The sequence below is a fragment of the Ictidomys tridecemlineatus genome, chromosome 8, assembly GCF_052094955.1.
Source record: "Ictidomys tridecemlineatus isolate mIctTri1 chromosome 8, mIctTri1.hap1, whole genome shotgun sequence".
Taxonomy (NCBI): Eukaryota; Metazoa; Chordata; class Mammalia; order Rodentia; family Sciuridae; genus Ictidomys; species Ictidomys tridecemlineatus.
This window is the reverse complement of record NC_135484.1, coordinates 118,027,610-118,046,320: the sequence shown is the minus strand read 5'-3', so window position 1 is coordinate 118,046,320 and position 18,711 is coordinate 118,027,610. Positions and strand designations below refer to the sequence as shown.

The following is an 18,711-nucleotide window of genomic DNA, read 5'->3' as shown; positions in this document are numbered from 1 at the left end:
CTACTTTGAAATAAACTTTTGAGTTGATTATTTGCATTATGACTTGACTTACATTTGAACAGACTCTCTAGATGGAACACGAGTAGAAACCCCCAAATCTGTCAATTAAAGGACTTTCTCAGAAACCCATTTGCCTCTTTTATAATAGTATATAAGTGAAATCTATGAATACATCCATACACTGATATGTAATTACAGTAATACCATGTTTTAGGTATAAGTAAAATTTGAAAAAAAAAAGTTTTATTTTTCTAGCTTATTTCCCATTTGTTTCAATTGTTTAGTCTATGTTGAATTTTTATGCATTGCCTTTTTAATGTTTTGATTTTACATTGATAAGTTAAAATCATAGTTATGGTCCATAGCCTGATGTTTGATTGATGTATACATTGGGGAATACCTAAATCAACCAAAACTAAACTTATGTATTACCCCACATGCATACAACATACAAATGAATATATGGTTATATTGTGAAGTAATGATCCCTTTCTCTTTTCTATTGTTTCTTCCTTAAAACTGTATAAAGCAGCTGGGAATTGTAGTGTATACCTATATTTCCAGTCACTTGGGAGGCTAATCCAGAAGGATTGCAATTTCCTTCAAGGCCAGCCTCAAAGACCTGGTCTCAAAACAAACAACCCCCCCCCCCCAAAAAAAAATCCAATGGCTTGGTATGAAGCTCATGCTAGAGTAACCCTGGATTCAATCCCCAGTATCATAATCAAACAAACAAGGAATTCTGTGAAGCAGAGAACTTTTCACCCCATGTTTATTTGAAAAGAAATGGAATAAAGTAAACTGGCACAAAGGGATTTCAGACTCATGGGAGGCGTGAAGGTTTGAAGACAAAGGAGTCACGGGAGAATGAAGGCAAGGTCCGCCTGGTGTCTGTACTGGGGCTTCCAGGTCAGGGGTAAGAGCTCAGGAGGCCAGCAGGGAGGACATGTTCTGTGGGGTCACTGAACCAGGAGTGACCAAGTCCTGAGAAAGCCCTGTTTCTGTGGAAGAAGGAGAGCCAAGTAGGAGCCTTTCATGACTTGGGGAGGCAGGACATGGGTCCTTCCTTCAGTGTTGTCACCTTCTCTTCAGCTCAGGAGTCCTGCAGAAGGCAGAGGACAGTGGTGTCTCAGTCCTAACTTTGCAAATGGCTCCCTTTCCCCCTCAGGGTCTATCATGAGAGCATTGCAGTATGAAGAAAATGAATTATCAATTCTCCCTGAGCCAAAGCTCTTTCAGAGGCAGGCCTTTCATTAAGTGGAAAGAAGGTTTAGTGCACACTGCCTGATCAGAAAATGGAATCCATAATCTTTCTCAGTATTTCTGTCTCAGGTCTTATCATCTCCACCTTCTGCTATAGCGAAAGCAAATCTGTCTCTGAGAGAGGATTAAAGGACCTCACCTGTTGGCTGAAGTCCAGAGCGTCCTAGGAAAGAGAAGAGGAGATAGATACTTAAAAACCTTGAAGCAAATCTGACCCCAAACACCATATCCCCAGCCTCAGATCTGCCACCTTTGATTTCTTCAACACCACACCCCACACCAGCCAAGGCAGAGAGGGGAGCACAAACTGATAGTAGGTGACCAGGAAGCTTCTGTCACAAAAATCCAATGGTTACTGGCTCTTCCTTCATTTGCTCAAGGTACTTGACCCATATCTCTAGTCTGGTTAGCCTTCCATACCCATACAGGCCACAACCCTCTAGGTTTTGACATAGTAACCACAGACACTGACTTCTGAATTTCCAGGATATCTGAGGTCACATGAGGAAAGAAAGGTTTCAGACAGGACCATCGATATAAAAACTGACTTCAGCAAGGTCCTATTTCTTTTCCCAGAAAAGCTATGGAGACTCAGCTCCAGCAGGCTCCTTACCCTTCTGATTCTTATAGTAGATGAACATCCCCAGCCCAAGAAAGAGCGAACCCAGCACAAAGCCGCCCACTCCACTCAGCATCTTGCTCTGTGCAGATCCAGATTGTGCCCCTGAGAGAAGAAACCAGGTTTAGCAATTTCCCCTCCAAACACAACTTTCCTCTTTGAGACACTGAGATTCAGAGCTCTGAGACTGGGGAAGAAGCCTGAACCACAGGAACTAGAACTGTAGGGGTAGAAAATTAAATTCTTTATTCATTTAGTTCATTAAAATATCACAGACCTGAATAACACCTGATGTAGGAACTGTGTTAGTGGCCTGTCAAGGGTGATGAAACTAATGAATGATTGGACTCCTGGATGTCCCCAAGGCCTTCATGTTCCTTTTCTTCACAGATCACATAATGAACAACCCATAGATTCAACCTAGACATATAGGTCCAGATCAGAGAGGCAGGATCTGGAAACAGGGCATCAGGCTGACCATGCCCTGAGACAGCACAGGAAGGTACAGACCAGGGACAGCTTCTCTTTTGTCATTGTTTCCTGGGAGGTACAGGTGTTAGAAACTATCACAAGGCTACACCTATGATTCAGTACATGAAAACACAGGGCAGGGAGAGGAGGAAACCTGACACTCTGGGTAAACTAAGTCCCTTCCTGGTGGGTAAGGATTTATAAGTTCAGGAAGCTTCTCACTCACTCCATTCCACTTTGACAGGGTTCGTCAGGCTTGGGTGCTCCACCTGGCAGGTGTAGACCTCTCCACTCTGAGGAACAGTTTCCAGCATCACCAGGATCTGGAAGGTCCAGTCTCCATTCTGGATCAAGCCTGTGGACACGACCCCAGCCTGCTCCTCCTGGCCATTCCGGAACCACCTGACTTCAATGTGGCCTGGGTAGAAGCCACTCACTGCACAGACCAGGAGATTGTGGTGCTGTAGGGGCTGCGTCTTTGTGGGATACACAGTCACCTTCGGCTTAACTAGGAGAGAAAATTTAGAAAGAATAAATCAGGAAGGCAGAGGTATCTTCCTGGTTGCATCTCTTTTTTCCTCTCTCCATACTCAGCCTCAAGTTCGGCAGTCCTCCTCAGCTGGCCATGGGCCTGAGAGTGTCATTGGAGCTGAGAGATGGTTTTTTGCTGAGAGATTGGAGGTGAGAGTTGGTTTTTTTTTTTTTTTTTGCTTTTTTTATTTGTTTGTTTGTTTGTTTCAAAGCTTGAAACAATGTTTCATCACTGAGGTAAAGTATTTAAAATGTTTTGCAAAGCATACAGGACCTTAGTGAAAAGTGTGATTTTTTTAATCCAGATCATCAAGGTTCAAATCCAGGCTCTACCTCTTAGTTGTTGATCCTGGGAAAGTTTCTTACTTCTCTTTGTACCTCTGCCTCTCACTGTAAGAGGGATAAAACTGACTTATTTCTCACTGTCAGAGGAGGATTAATGCATCTATAATATATAAACCAATACCGGCAACTTAGCCTTCAACATATTTTACCAACTTATTCTTGTTGATTTCTCTAAGAGAATGAGTCAAAGTTGTATGGATAAACTGGGGGACAAGAGAAGAGCCACAAGGAAGATGGGATTTTAGTAATGCTCCCTATGTAAGCCCTTATCTTCCAGTGTCTGAAGAGCTCCACCCTGCGAAGCAGGCGCAGAGAGAGGTGATTCTCTAAGGCTGAAATGCTTGAAATGCAGGAGACCTGAGGAGAGGGAAGGCAGCAAGGAAAGTCCTGCCTTAGAAAGACTGTGTATTTACACTCCACTGAGTAATCTCTCTTCCTTTATATAACAAGCATATCTATTTTTAGGATTTTTATCATATTGCAACTGTCTCTCCTTGTAAACTGGTATCTGTGGTCATGACAGAGTCTGGGTTTTATATCATGTGAACTTCATGCATGAAACAATACTTCTCACCTCCCACATCAAAAAAAAATGTTTTTAAGTAAAAGAGACAGGGGATGCTGATGGGAAAACATTTTCATAACAGCACTAAAGGATCAACTTCATATTGATGCTAAATCAATGCTAACAATAATGGAGCATATTTCATTAAATAAAATGCAAAACTTCTTAACATAGAAAGTAGTAAATGGAAGCAAAATATAAAAAATATATTGACAATGTGTTCAGAATCTCACTGTCCATAGAACTCATAAAAAAACTTCAAAAACTCTGAGAACCCCAGAGATAAAAAAGAATTCTCAAAGTGGTAACAACATTTGGCAAATAAACATAGGAAAATGTTTGAGAACCTTTGAAATCAAAGAAAGAGAAAATTAAGTTTTAAAATATAAAACTTTTGGAGTACAGTAGGCACTTTGTATCAGCACTTCAGCATTCAAGGATTCAACTAACTGCAGATAACTAAATACAGCCAGAAAATAACTGTATTTGCTCTATATATGTAGGTACTTTTTTCCTCCTCACTATTCCATAAACAATACAGTGTTACAACTATTTACCAAGCATTTACATTTGGTATTACAAGTAATCTAGATTCTTTCAAGTACACAAGAAGATATGCATAAGTTATAAGCAGTTACTAGATCATTTGTATAAAGGACTTTGACATTCACATATTTCCATATCCACTGGGATCCTAGAACTAAATTACCCTCTCCCCCATACCTAACATCATGATTTGTATTAAATGCTCCCAAAAGACCATGTGCTAAGGCCTTGTCACTAGTCTGGGGCACTACTGGGAGTCAGTAAAATTTTTAGGAGGTAGGGCCTACTGAAAGGAAGTTCCATCATTGGGGCCATGTCCTTTAAGGGGATATTGGGACTCTGGCCACTCCTCCCCCTTTGGTTTGTAGTCCTCATGAAGTAAGTAGCCTCCTCCCCCATGTCCTTCTGATTCCACTGTGTAGCCATAGCCACAGGCCCAAAGCAAGGTAGTCAAGGGAACAAAGATTGAAACCTCTGAGACCATGGGACAAAATAACTTTTAAGTTGTTTTTGGCAGGTGTTTTGTCACCGTGACAGAAAACTAACACACCTAGGGAGGACTATATTTGACAGTTTTGAAAAAAGGTGTAACCAAGAGGAATGTGAGGTAAATTGTGTAATAACCACATAGAGTTAATGTTAAACCACTTAAAATATAAAAATAGCAACATTGTTATTTTAGTAACAAAATTGTAACTCAAAATCCAGTTTCACCACCATTTCAAATATGTCAAAATCCATGTCCTAGGAAAGCAAAGGAACAAGGCAGGAGACATTAGGAAATTTAGAAGTAAACTAAGCCTCAAAAAGGTCAGAGGTCATCCCACACTCCCTTCACACAAAAAGTCTGATATTTGATTTTCAATAAAATGCTATGGAAACAAACCCAGCATACTTTTATATCAGGGCCTACTGGATTAAAAACGGTGTATGTCAAGGAAGTATGTGACAAGCCTCCTCACCTCATCCACAACCATTTCCCTCTCCCCTCAAGGAATGCTTGAGGGAAAACATTGTCACAAAACCGCTAAAGGACTGATTTTATATTGATGCTAAATCGTTATTAACAATATTAGAGCATATTTCATTAAATATAATGCTAAAACTCTTAACATGGAAAGTCATGAATGGAAGCAAAGTATAAACAAAATATATCAACAATGTTTTCAGACTCTCACTATCCAGAGAACCCATAAAATCACTTCAAAAACAGTGAGAACCCCAGAGATAAAAGAGAATTCTTAGCATGGAAATAACATTTGGTAAATAAATGTAAACCTTCACCCAGCGGAGGACTCCTACAACCCCCTCCCCACCTGCCTCCCATTCACCCCAAGCCAAGGACCCTCCATTTCCAGCAACTGCCTTCTCCCACCTCTCCTCTCCTCAGGGGCCACCAGGGCTAAGTGACACCAACTCCAAGGAAACCTCAAGCTCTTCTCCAGCCCCGCCCTCCATCTGGGATCAGGATTTCCTCAGCTCACCTGCCCCATTGGCAGCATTAGCTCCCCAGGTCCCTGTGGGGACACTGACAATGACATGGGGACCTCACAGGCACCCTTAACTTCTCACAGCATGCACACACACACACACATTCTCTCTCACTCTTTCTCTCATACACACACACAAACTCTCTCTCACATACACACAACACACTCTCTTACACACACATGCTTTCACACACACACAAACCCACTCTCACAAATTCTCTCATGCACACACACTCTCTCACACACACACACTCTCACACACTCTTTCACACACGTTCTCTCTTTTTCACCACACTCTAACACACACTCTTTCACACACACATTCTCTCTCTCACACACACACACTCACATTCTCTCTCACACACCCACACACTCTCTCTCACACACACACACCCTCCCTCTCTCTCTCCCTGCCCCCAGCCCAGCACTCACCTCTCCGCTCCACAGTGAAGCTCTCAAACACCCCATAGTTGTGTCTGCACACTCTTTCCACCTCGGCCCGCCTCTGCTCCAGGAGGTCCTTCTGGCTGTTCCAGTACTCAGCATCCGGCCGCCCCAGCTCGGTCACGGCGCGGTATTCCCCGACGTCGCTGTCGAAGCGCGCGACCTCCTCCCGGTCATAGATGTGTCTGTGTAGGAACTGTATCCGCTCCGTCCCGTTGGAAAAGTGACACTCAAATGAATCTTGCTTCAAGAAACGTGCTGTGGGGACAGGAACAACCCTCTCACCAGGCGGCCTCTGGGAGGAAATTGACACACAGGGAGCACGGGGCGGGGGCGGGGATGATGGGACACCAAGATGGTGGCGGCAGGGTGTAAAAAGGATGCCAATAGAGGCCAAGACAGGGACACAAGTCATGTCCTTATTTGTGTCCCTCATTACCACGACAACTCCGCCCCCGAGGACTTATCACCAGGACACCATGACAACTTCACCACAGTCCCCCTATTTTAAAATGACCAATGAGGGCAGAGTGGACAGTATTCTAATTAGGTTTTCTACAGTGACCAACGCGGGAATTGGACACTATTTAATCAGGTGTCATAAGGTGACCAATGTTAGTACATTGGGTTAGGTCTTCAATCAGGTCGCATGAGGGTCATAATGGCATCACAGCTCAGTATACAAGACACTGATTTCAGACATCAGGACCTTGAGCTTCTCTCTCTCTTGGCCCACTCAGCTCTAGCTTATGGAGTCTACTTCCACTTTCACCCTTAATAAATCTGTACTTTGCCTGTTACTTGTGTGTGTAGCTCAATTCTTTGTTAAGGACACCAAGGACCTGGAACCCAACTGGACACTGTGACAAAAATATCAGGAACCCCCTGAATGGTTTCCCCACCCCAGACACTGGGCCTTCTACTTTCATCTGCCTGAGACAGAGGGACCATAGTGAGGTGGGCATAGAAATTCATCTGATCCACTCCATTCAGGACCTGGTCCCCCTCAGGTGCAGGGCTAGGGAACAAACAACAGGAAGGAATTGCCCCTCATGGTAACCAGCACCAGCTCCTGGTGGAAACTTCCACCCAAAGACACTCTCTGCTCCCACTTCTCATGCCCACAATTCTCACCCTTTCCTTAAACAAGACCCATCTAGAACATTCTGTTAATTCTTCCTTAGTGCTGATGCTGTGCCAGGTGATAAACCCAGCCTAATTTCCTCTTAAGATCAGGAGCCCTCTTGTTAAAAGTTATAAAAGATTCATTTCTGTTTTCTGTAAAATATTAGGATCTCTGTTTGGCCTGGCTGTATTTTGATGATTTAAAATTGCTTGGAATGCCTGCTTGTGCCTTGAACTCACCCATGCCTGGCTTTCCCCGACCAGATAACAACCCTCTCTGAAAACTTAGTGACACCTCATAAATTCTGGCTTTCCCTGACCAGATAATAACCCTCTCTGAAACCCTAATGGTGCCTCATAAATTATGATGTTGGGATCTAAATTTACTTCCTAAGTGCTGACCCATTTAGACCATTAACCTACTACCTGCCTTTGTATTATGCTTGCCAAAATCCTGTTATCTGTAAGTCCTCAAGACACCCCCCTTTTGCAATTTTCTGTGCTATAAAACTGCGCTCCTAGAGAGCTGGACGACTGTCTTCTATCCCACGAATTTTGGGAGAGAGACAGTCCCAGATGGTCAGAATTAAAAGCTTAATTTTTTAATTTGATTTAAAATTTTAGTTGGTGGTCTTTTCTTTGCTTCTTGGTTTAACACCAGGCCTCTGATGCCCCTAGAATCCAAAGAAGGAAAAACTTACACCCACTCATCACCACGACCACCACTCATATGTTCCTGGGACATCAGTTAATAAAAATGAGGGACAAAAGACAAACACACAAGAGGTTATGCAAAAATGAGAAATGTCAGAGTATGGGTTCTAGTAATGGAGAACATCAGGAATATCTAAATGACAATAGGAAAATATTCCATGATAGTTTAAACTGATGTGAGCTTGAAGAAGTGTGGAGTAGGTATGTGTATGTTTGGGGGAAAAGGAGGCACATTTCAAGTAAAAGTGATACCCTGTGATAAAGCTGAAGGAATTAACTTTTTCAATAAACAGAAACAATGGGGCACCAAAGCACAGAGGCAGAGAAGGTTAAAGACAGACTGGAAAAATCATAGGGAGTTGGACACATGAAAGCCTGTGGTGGATGTCAGGGTTTTGGATTTATACTACATAAAGAGGTTTGAGGAGATTACACTCATGATTAAATACAGGTCTAAAATCCCTTGTAGGACTTTCCAAGTCCTGAAAGCTCAAGAATCCACATCTTTAAAAAATATGAATAGCAAATTCACCAGCATCCAGCAGCCAAGGTTCACCATGATGACTGATCTCAACTGGTCTGGTGCCTCTGGGAAAACAGAGTCCTTCACTTTGACTGAAATTGTTCAGTTTGAAATATATCAGGAGTCCTCCATCCAAAACAAAGATAACTTTCAGCCCCTAGGCAGAACCACCCATGAAGCAGGGCCAGCCATGAAGCTTTATTATGCAAAGTAAGCAACTTACCTTCAAGGAGCCCACATCCTTAGCCCTTGTTCTCAGCCCATGTTCTCCCTGCCACAAAAGTTAACATGGGTCCATGCACAAGTCAAGGGGAAAATGACTCAAAATCACACAACTCCACCCTGATTCCATCACTAGTCCAGCCCTAGCACCAAAGGGTGGCTCTTTCTTCCTCTGGAGATGGCCTACATGACTTGCTTTAACTCCAGCACACTCTGGAAATCACCCTCATTCTCCATTGAATGTTTATCTGCTTTCCTGAATAAATCTCTGTGTCTCTGACAGGCACTTGCTGAAATTCTTTTCTCTCATATAAAGGACATATTTTTCTGAGTTGAAGTCCCCTTCTCTGGGGATTCCTTTGGTGATGATATTTTTTTTTAATTTTTACATACATGACAATAGTGGAATGCATTACAATCATAATTATCCATTCACAACACAATTTTTCATAACTCTGTATATAAAGTATGTTCATGCCAAATTCTGTCATTATACATAAGCTCTCTTTATTATTATTATTATTTTTTCATTACAATTCTTAATACACCTTTAATACCACAATTTATATCTCTGCTTGTATATAAGGTATGTTGACACCAAATTCACATCTTCATACATGTATTTTTGTATAATGATGAGAATCTCCTTCCACCATCCATGCTATTTCCCTTCTCCTTCCCTTTCCCTCCCACCCCTATTCCCTACCTAGAGGTAATCTTCCTCCCTTGTTCTCCCTCTAAACCCCATTTTGAGTCACCCCCCTTATATCAGAGAAGACATTTGGCATTTGTTTTGGGGGGATTGGCTAACTTCACTTAGCATAATCTTCTCTAATGCCATCCATTTCCCTGGAAATGCCATGATCTTATTCTTTTTCATTGCTGAGGAATATTCCAATGTGTATAAATGCCACTTTTTTATCAATTAATCCACTGAAGGGCATTTAGGTTTGCTCCACAGTATAGCTATTGTGAATTGTGCTGCTATAAACATTGATGTGGCTGTGTCCCTATAGTATGATTTTTTTTGGGGGGGTATAGATCAAGGAGATGGATAGCTGGGTCAAATGGTGGTTCCATTCCCAGCTTTCCAAGTAATCTGCATACTGATTTCCAAATTGGCTGCACCAATTTACAGTCTCACCAGCAATGTATGAGTGTACCTTTTCCCCCACATCCTCGCCTGCAGTTATTGTTGTTTGTCTTCATAATGGCTGCCATTCTTACTGGAGTGAGATGGTATCTTAATAAGAGACCCAGAATAGTCAAAGCAATTCTAAGCAGGAAGAGTGAAACAGGTGGTATCCTTATACCAGACCTTAAACTATACTATAGAGTAATAGTAACAAAAACAGCATGGCACTGGCACCAAAACAGGCTGGTAGACCAATGGTACAGAATAGAGGACACAGAAACTAACCCACAGAATTATAACTACCTTATATTAGACAAAGCTTCCAAAAGCATGCACTGGAGAAAGGATAGCATCTTCAACAAATGGTGCTGGGAAAACTGGAAATCCATATGAACAAAATGAAATTGAATCCCTATCTCTCACCATGCTCAAAAGTTAACTCAAGTGGATCAAGGATCTGGGAATTAAACCAGAGACTCTGTGTGTAATAGAAGAAAAAGTAGACCCTAATCTCCATCACTTGGGGCTAGGCCCCAACTTCCTTAATAAGATGCCTACAGCACAACAATTCAAACCAAGAATCAACAAATGGGATGGATTCAAACTAAAAACTTTTGTTCTCAGCAAAAGAAATAATATGTAAAGTGAATAGGGAGCCTACATCCTGGGAACAAATTTTTACCTCTCACACATCAGATAGAGCTCTAATCTTTAGGGTACATAAAGAGCTCAACAAGATAAGCACCAATAAAAAAATAATCCAATTATAAATGGGCCAAGTACCTGAACAGACATTTCTCAGAAGAGGGTATACAATCAATTAATAAATATACGAAAAAAATGCTCATCATCTCTAGTAATCAGAGAAATGCAAATTTAAACTGCTCTAAGATGGTGATGATATTATGAGTCACATGTGGTTCTGAAGTTTTGTTGTGATGTAGACTAATCAATAAAATGAATGAGAGTGTAAGTTATAGGTTATAGATTAGAAAAATAAAAAATATAGTAAAAATATATATAAGATTTCAATAAGTGAAGTAAGACAATTATAAAGCAAGAACTGTTATAAACAGGCCTAAGACTTTATTTCATTGCTTTCTATAAAAATTGTTACAAAAGCTGTTTTTGAGAAACTAAAATGAAAGCTGTCTTCTTATAAAAATTATTTCTCTATACTTTATACTCCATAGAATGTAATCAACTCAAGATATAATAGTGGCCGTGGTGAGCTACATCCTGGGTACATTTATGGGTCTACATGACTTTAAAATAGATTATGGCCCCCACTCAGCTAAAACTCAGGATACAGTTGTCTAACATTTGCTAGGACCCAAGATGCGGTTAAGCTAACTGTTTTTTTTTAGCCTGTGTAACTTGCTTGCTTGCATGATACTGAGAAAAGCCCCAAGTTAGAATTGTCATTATTACATTCCCAAGACACGGACCTGGAAATTGCTGATCTCCCATAGAGCATCAATCTTTAAGGTTCCTGGCCAGGTAAATAAAGCTCTCTTTTGTTTGAATTAGGACTTAAGAGTGTTTTCTGAGGTGGCTCCCCATAACAATCTAATACATAGAAACATATACACATATATGTATAAATATACACATATATTTTTGATTCATAATTAGATTTCACTTTTGCCTGCAACTGTGTGATGGGTGGCTAAAAGCAGGGTGAAAGACTTGGCCTCTCTACCTCCATTTTCATTCATCTCCTTTACTCTGAGTAACCTTAAATTTCAGGAACAAGATCTGATCCAATGAACACCTTACGATGAGTCAAAATGACACCCTCCCTGCATCCCCCCAACAGCAACTTTCTTATCCTGACCATTCCTGAGATAATAATGGACCGGACCACACCTGATCAGCATCATCTATTTGCCAGCTGTGGAAAGCCTCCCGATAGGCAAACTCCCAAACCTTGTCCTCATTCCATTTCTAAAAACCTCAAAGACAATGTCAGACCCTTGGATACAGGGCTAAAGATGCAGGTCCCTTGTCTTCCAGGTGTAGCTGCACTGATTAACATTCCTTTCATATTTTTCACCATTACCTTTTCTGTCTGATTGGGGTGGGGGGCGGCAAATGGCCAGACATGATTTGTTGGATCCTCAAAATCAGCCTCTGTCCTAGGACTTCAGTGACTATGTCATATATTTTTAATGTTTCTCTGTGTTGGAGTCACTGAAAATTTCAAAAGTGGTTTAAAAAATGATGGTTAAAAGGAAGTTAAATGAATGGGAGAATCTGAATTGATCAATAGCACAAGAGTCTTGTTACAGAAGTCTAAAGCATTTAACAAAAAAAAATTCTTGGGATTGTCATCAATATTTATGACTTTTATGGTCTGGATATGAGGTATCCCCCCAAAACCTCAAGTAAGACAATGCAGAAATGTGCAGAGGTGGAATGATTAGATAATGAAAGATGTAACCTCATTACTTGACTAATCCATTTGAATTTGAATAGAAAATAAATCATGACTATAGAAAGGTAAGGTGAGGCCATAGCAAATAGATCCCTGGGGGTTGTAGCCTAGGAATGTATCTTGCCCCTGGCTTCTTCCTGAACTCCTTGCTTCTTGGCTGCCATTAGTTCAGTAGCTTTCCTTCACATACCCTTCAGCCACAATGTTTCTGACTCACCTCAATCCCAGAGCAATAGATTTGGCCAATCATGGACTAAGCCTGTGAAACTGTGACCCTCAGACAAACATTTTCTCCTCTGCATTGTTCTTGTCAAGTAGTTTGGTCACAGTAATAAAAAACAAACAAACAAAAAACTTACAAACCCAATAACTTAAAAGAGCAAGTTAATGAAGTTATGATATATGATTGGGTCCAAGAATTCAAAAATACTGAAAATCATTCCATAACATAAAATTTTTTTTTACTCAGTCACAAAATGTATAAAATTATGGCATTTGCTGGTCAATGGATGGAAATGGGGAATATTATGTTAAATGAAATAAGCCATATTCAGAAATTCAAAGGTTGAATGTTTTTTTCTCATATGTGGAAGATAGAGTTAACTAAAGGAAAGAAGGATAAGATTTCAAAATATATAGAGAAATCAGTAGAGCAGAAGAAGAAAAATCAAAAGGGAGTGAGGATGGATGAGAAAGGGGAGGAAATTTGGAATGAACTCTCAAAAACTAGTGATGTACACACACACACACACATATATATATATATATATATATATATATATCACATAAAATTTACCTTAATATTTATATATGTATAAAAACAATAAAAAATAAATAAAAAGATGAATGAAAGGAAGACCAGTAGTGTAGAGGAAGGAGAATAGCAGGGGCCAAGGGAGGGACAAGGGGGAAGATTAGAACTGAAATCAAATTCAATGCATGTATGATTGGGGTAGGTGTAATCCAGTTATTATATGTAGATGTAATATTCCAATTTTAAAAAATTAGCAATGAAGATCTTGAATTTGCATTCATTGAATGGATTCAGCAAGAAAGTAATGAATCTCAAAAACTAACTTATTTTAGATTTCTTGTTGGTTTTATGCTGAAACAAGCTAAAATAAACCAAAAGAACTGAAGTAGAGGCAAGAATTTGTATAACATGTAAGCCTAGATTTTTTTAGAAGCAGCACGATGTAAATGCATGTTTCCAAACTCAGCACTATAGATATTTTGGATCAGATACTTTGGCAAATGCCCCTATCAGAGAAACCACCGAAGAAAGCCAAATTCAGAATTTCTGAAATAAATCCAGTATTTATTATGCATAATTTTTCAAAAAAAGAAAATATGGATAATTATGCATGTATTTTCTGACTATTCTATAATGATTTTGTATCAGTAGCTTAAATTTGTTCCTGGAAAACTAGACGAATTCCATTGTACAACTCTCCACACATCAGTTGAGATTTCAACTTGTCAAAAGTGAAGTTTGGGGGCTGGGGATGTGGTACTTTAGGTCCAACTGGCCTCCTGAACACAGTCCTCCCCTGAGACCTGCCACTCACAATAGTCATCTCTATCCAGCCTTCCCCTCTGCAGCTCTGACTCTCTTCACACAGACAGTCCATTTTCCTAACTGAATATTCCACTAACTTTCAAGGTCAAGTCCACAGAACCCAGTGCTCACACCTCTCACATTCTCCCTCACCTGCCTTGGTGTCTCGCCACCACTGGACATTACCTCCTCTTTGGAAAAGTCTCCTGTATTTTACTTCCATGCAACTCAGCTTTGGTTTTCCTCCAACATCACTGGTTCTCTGTCCCAGTCCCTTTTGATGGTCCTGTTCTTCCTCTTGTTTTCCTCATACAATCTCTTTCCCTGTGTAATATTTTCAGATTTTGTGGAATTTAACACAAAATTGTGTCAATTCTGCCAGCAAATATTCCTCCAGTTTTATCTTCACTCTCACTTCTGTCTCTCATGCCCACATTGACTTCTCGGCAGTGTCACAATTTTTTTTTTAAGAATCATCTGAATCTTAAGTTTAAAAAATTTATTTTTAACCACCTACTTGATGTCCTGACCTCCCTCAGTCTTCCCAGTCTCAATAAACATCACCACCTTCCACCTAGTTATGAAGACAAAATCCTCAGAAAGAAGGATTTCTACCCCCTCCTTAATTTAATCTATTAACTACTTATGTAAAACCTCCCCAAAATGTCCATTTTATTTCATCATGCTCTTCGTCATGAGCACACTAAATGAAACCACAAGCCTGTCCTCCTTGGAGAATTCTACTGTGCTCTTAAATGGTCTCCTCAATTCCACAAGTGAACCCAATAATCCAATCTCCATATACAAGTTAGAATTATTTTAAACTTTATATAAATTGACTCTTCTTGCAACTTTCCAGGAGCTTCTGATATCAGTTTAAACAACACTGAAATTTCTTACCCTTGCTCTTAGCACCTACTTGATTAGGCCCTTGACTTCCCCTTCATCTACTTCATCGTCTGGGACTCCAGGCCACTCCCTCAGTCACTGAATGTCTAACTCAAGTGCAGCACACAACTTTACACTTTGGGGCCTATCCTCTGTTGCCTCTCCGTAGAACCCTTCTCCCTTAGGTCTCCTCCTTACTCTCATCTCTTTATTCTTGTCTCAGCTAAATGCCTCTCTCTCAGGGATACTTCCTCATATCTAATCTAAAGTTGAGTGGGTCCCCTTTCTCTCTGCTCTCTCACCCTGATGATGTCTTTATATTTTTCCCCTGAGTGCCTTTATTATTCTCTGTAATATTTTTCTTCATTAACTGTTTATTGGGTTATTGTCTTTCTTTCTGTAATTATGTAAGTTCCTGTAGACTAGAGGCTTTCTGTCTAATCAAATGGAATTTGTGGAGCTTAAAACAAACCCAGGATATAGTACTTAACACAGAAAAGTATCTGTGGCCTATATGCAAGAAACTACTGTGGTTTTGGGAATTGGTCACTGTGGTATCCTGGAAAATAACAAGAGGCTCAAACATCAACACTCTTGTAGTCTGATGACACATTATATCACTTGTATTTCCTGTGAGAAGTTGAGATAAACTTTTTCTTTTTCTTGCGGGAGGGGGGTACCAGGGATTGAACTCAAGGGCACTCAAACCACTGAGCCACATCCCAGCCCTGTTTTGTATTTTATTTAGAGACAGGGTCTCACTGAGTTACTTAGCCACTCGATGTTGCTGAGGCTGGCTTTGAATTCGTGATCCTCCTGTCTCAGGCTCCAGAGCCACTAGGATTACAGGGCTGCGTCACCACACCTGGCAAACTTCTTTTTCTCCTCCATATAAAAGCATTTACAGGTAAAGGAAAGGCAATTTGAAGAAAAAGGAAAATTTATATTGTTTTATCTGCTCTGATGAATCTCCTATAGAGCTTAGGAGGTGTGAAGTTCAGGGATATTCAGTAATGGTAAGTACATGGGCAAAACGGGGGGGAGTAGAGATAGAAAATACCAAACATGACTAATTTAGGGAAAAAGGACACAATGGAGAAATCTATGAGATTTGGATTAAGGCTCCAGTAAGCCAACAACTTCCCTTGACTTGCTTACTGGTTTTCAGTCCCAGGATATATTAACAGACTTCACACCCTCACTGTACCCCCAATTATGCTGTTGACTTTTGAAGCTCATGAAATTGCTGATAATTGGCCATTTTTGACTGAAAAACATAGATTTTTCATAAAATTTTATCCAAACTTTCGATCCCCTGTGGGTTCAATCCAGAGAACATAGGGTACTCAGGAGAAACGATAGCATACCAAGGTTCAAAGCAGATTCATTAAATGAACACTAAACTATGCCAGGTTTCAAGAAGATGCATTACAAGAAGAAGAAGAAAAGGGGGAGGAAGAGGAGGAGGAAGAGGAGGAGGAGGAGGAAGCATTATATACTTTAAGGTACAAAAGAACAGCCCAGAGGTGCTCCTTTTCTATACAGTCATGTCAAGTACAGGGGATCTCTGCCTCAACTGAAGGGTGCAACCACAGCAAGAAGAAAGTCAAGAATTCCATCAGTGTCTAATTTTCTGAGTTCTTTATACAAGGGGGAGGAATGAATTGCAGTAGTGGGGGTAGAGAGAGAAGAGGGGAGGGGAGGGGAGGGGAGGGGGGATAGTAGAGGATAGGAAAGGCAGCAGAATACAACAGACACTAGGATGGCAATATGTAAAGCAATGGAAGTGAAACTGATGTGATTCTGCAAGCTGTATAAGGGGCAATATGGGAGTGCATAACCCACTTGAATCAAAATGTGAAATATGATATATCAAGAACTATGTAATGGAGGGGTAAGACAAGATAATACAAATGGAAGAAATGATTTACAGTAGAAGGGGTAGAGAGAGAAAAGGGGAGGGGAGGGGAGGGGAGGGGGGATAGTAGAGAATAGGACTGACAGCAGAATACATCAGACACTAGAAAGGCAATATGTCAATCAATGGAAGGGTAACTGATGTGATACAGCAATCTGTATACGGGGTAAAGTTGGGAGTTCATAACCCGCTTGAATCAAACTGTGAAATATGATGTATTAAGAACTGTGTAAGGTTTTGAACGACCAACAATAAAAAAATAAATAAATTTTTAAAAAAATTAAAAAAAAAGAAAACAAATAAAGCATTTGCACAAAAAAAAATTAAAAAAAAAAAAAAAGAATTCCATCAGAGCAGCTCCCCACAGGGATCCAGGGTCATGAACAGTGCAGTTCAGGGACAAAGACAAAAGACAGTGGATGACACTTCCTGGAGCATCCTCACCCTTTACAGAGGCAGCAGCTTCACACTTCCCGTAAGGATACACACCAGATCTTCTGGGAGAAACCCTTCTAATTCCTTTTGCCTCTCACTACTATTTTCACTGATATCTTCTAACTGCTTGAATATTTTAATATTTCATAATTTAAACAAATAACCATGTGGCATATATAAAAGAGAATAGAACTATACATAAAAGTTAGCTTTTTTTAAAAAAAATCATTTTTTTCTGGCATAATACAATATAAAGGGAATCGCTGAGTGAGAAATCAGTTTAACATTATTTCTAATCCTTCCAAGGCCCTGAGAGAACATGATGTGAGACTGGAGATTTTACTGAAGACAACTTGAAAAGAAATGGTTTACATATGAAGACTTTTCAAACAGTTTTCATAGAAAAGGCTCTAGCTCCATATTTTTGGAAGTAGTTTGGAATCCACATGATGAAAACATGTGGTCACTGAAGAAAATGTCACAAGTTTTGAGGGACTTGGCCTGGACAAACTGAGAAAGTAATTCCCTTCCTTCCCCACCCATGGCCTCTCCATGCCTGAAGAGTGCACTTACGTCTGGTGTCCCTGGTCAAAGCCAGGGGAAGGCTCAATGTCATCAGCATTATTGTCAGACGTGCCATGCAGGAGCTTCCACGGAACCACAGACTCACCATGCTGGAGAACAGGAGAGAATTGGGTTAGAGAAAAGCAGATAAGTCTCAAGCAGTGAGAGCTATGTCCCGTCTCTACCCAAATCCCAAATAATAAGAATCAAGATATTCATTTCTTTGATGCTAGATTGGACAGTCTTGATGCTGAAGAACCAATTAGCATCACTGATGAATAGCATCATCAGTTGCTGGACAGAGATACAGTATGAAGGTCCTCTTTTCAAACTCAGAATTTCCTTGATTAAAAGGATCATTTGTATTGAATGTTTTGAATCTTGGATCCAGTTGCATCTGAAACATTTTAATTGAGCCATGATAATGACCCAGCTCTGAAGTTATCAGTGATATATTCACAAGTATGAACCTTTTAGAAGCATTCACCTCACACTTGAAGAAAGATATGTTTGGACAACTGACTGTATGTGTGAAAGTGTTTTGGAGTTAAGTGGGTGGAAGGAAGGTAACTAAAAGTCAGGAGACTTTGAATCTGGTTCTTATTGAACCATAACTTAATGTAAATCTGAGTAAATTACTTAACCTCTCCCAGTTGAAATGAAGGCATTAAGATCTTTCATGTATTTCCAAGCTGTAAAAAGTTGTGCTTCTGTGGAAACCTCATGCAGCAGCATCCCCTGGTAACTGATGATATTGCAGAATTACAGCTGTTGATTGGAGAGTATGAGCTGCACTTCTTTACAGTTAGTGACTCTGATAAGCTAAAGGAAATAGAAAGCTAGTCAATCAGTTAACATGAGTACAAGGGTTTTTCAAGTTTGTGTACTGATACTGTCATGATTTTAGTGGCATCTAAA

At 40.3% G+C, this 18,711-nt stretch overlaps 1 protein-coding gene across 1 annotated transcript; it reads right to left on the bottom strand.

Moving 5' to 3' along the window:
* Positions 1–755: 755 nt before the first annotated feature.
* LOC101968188 (HLA class II histocompatibility antigen, DR beta 5 chain) lies at positions 756–18,004 on the bottom strand. Its single transcript, XM_005338933.5, has 6 exons — positions 17,803–18,004; positions 6,263–6,532; positions 2,580–2,861; positions 1,877–1,987; positions 1,403–1,426; positions 756–1,102 (listed from the first exon to the last, which is right to left on the bottom strand). The coding sequence occupies exons 1-6, from the start codon at positions 17,900–17,902 to the stop codon at positions 1,089–1,091; spliced, it is 801 nt and encodes a 266-aa protein (XP_005338990.2). The 5' UTR covers positions 17,903–18,004; the 3' UTR covers positions 756–1,088.
* Between the last annotated feature and the right edge of the window lie 707 nt (positions 18,005–18,711).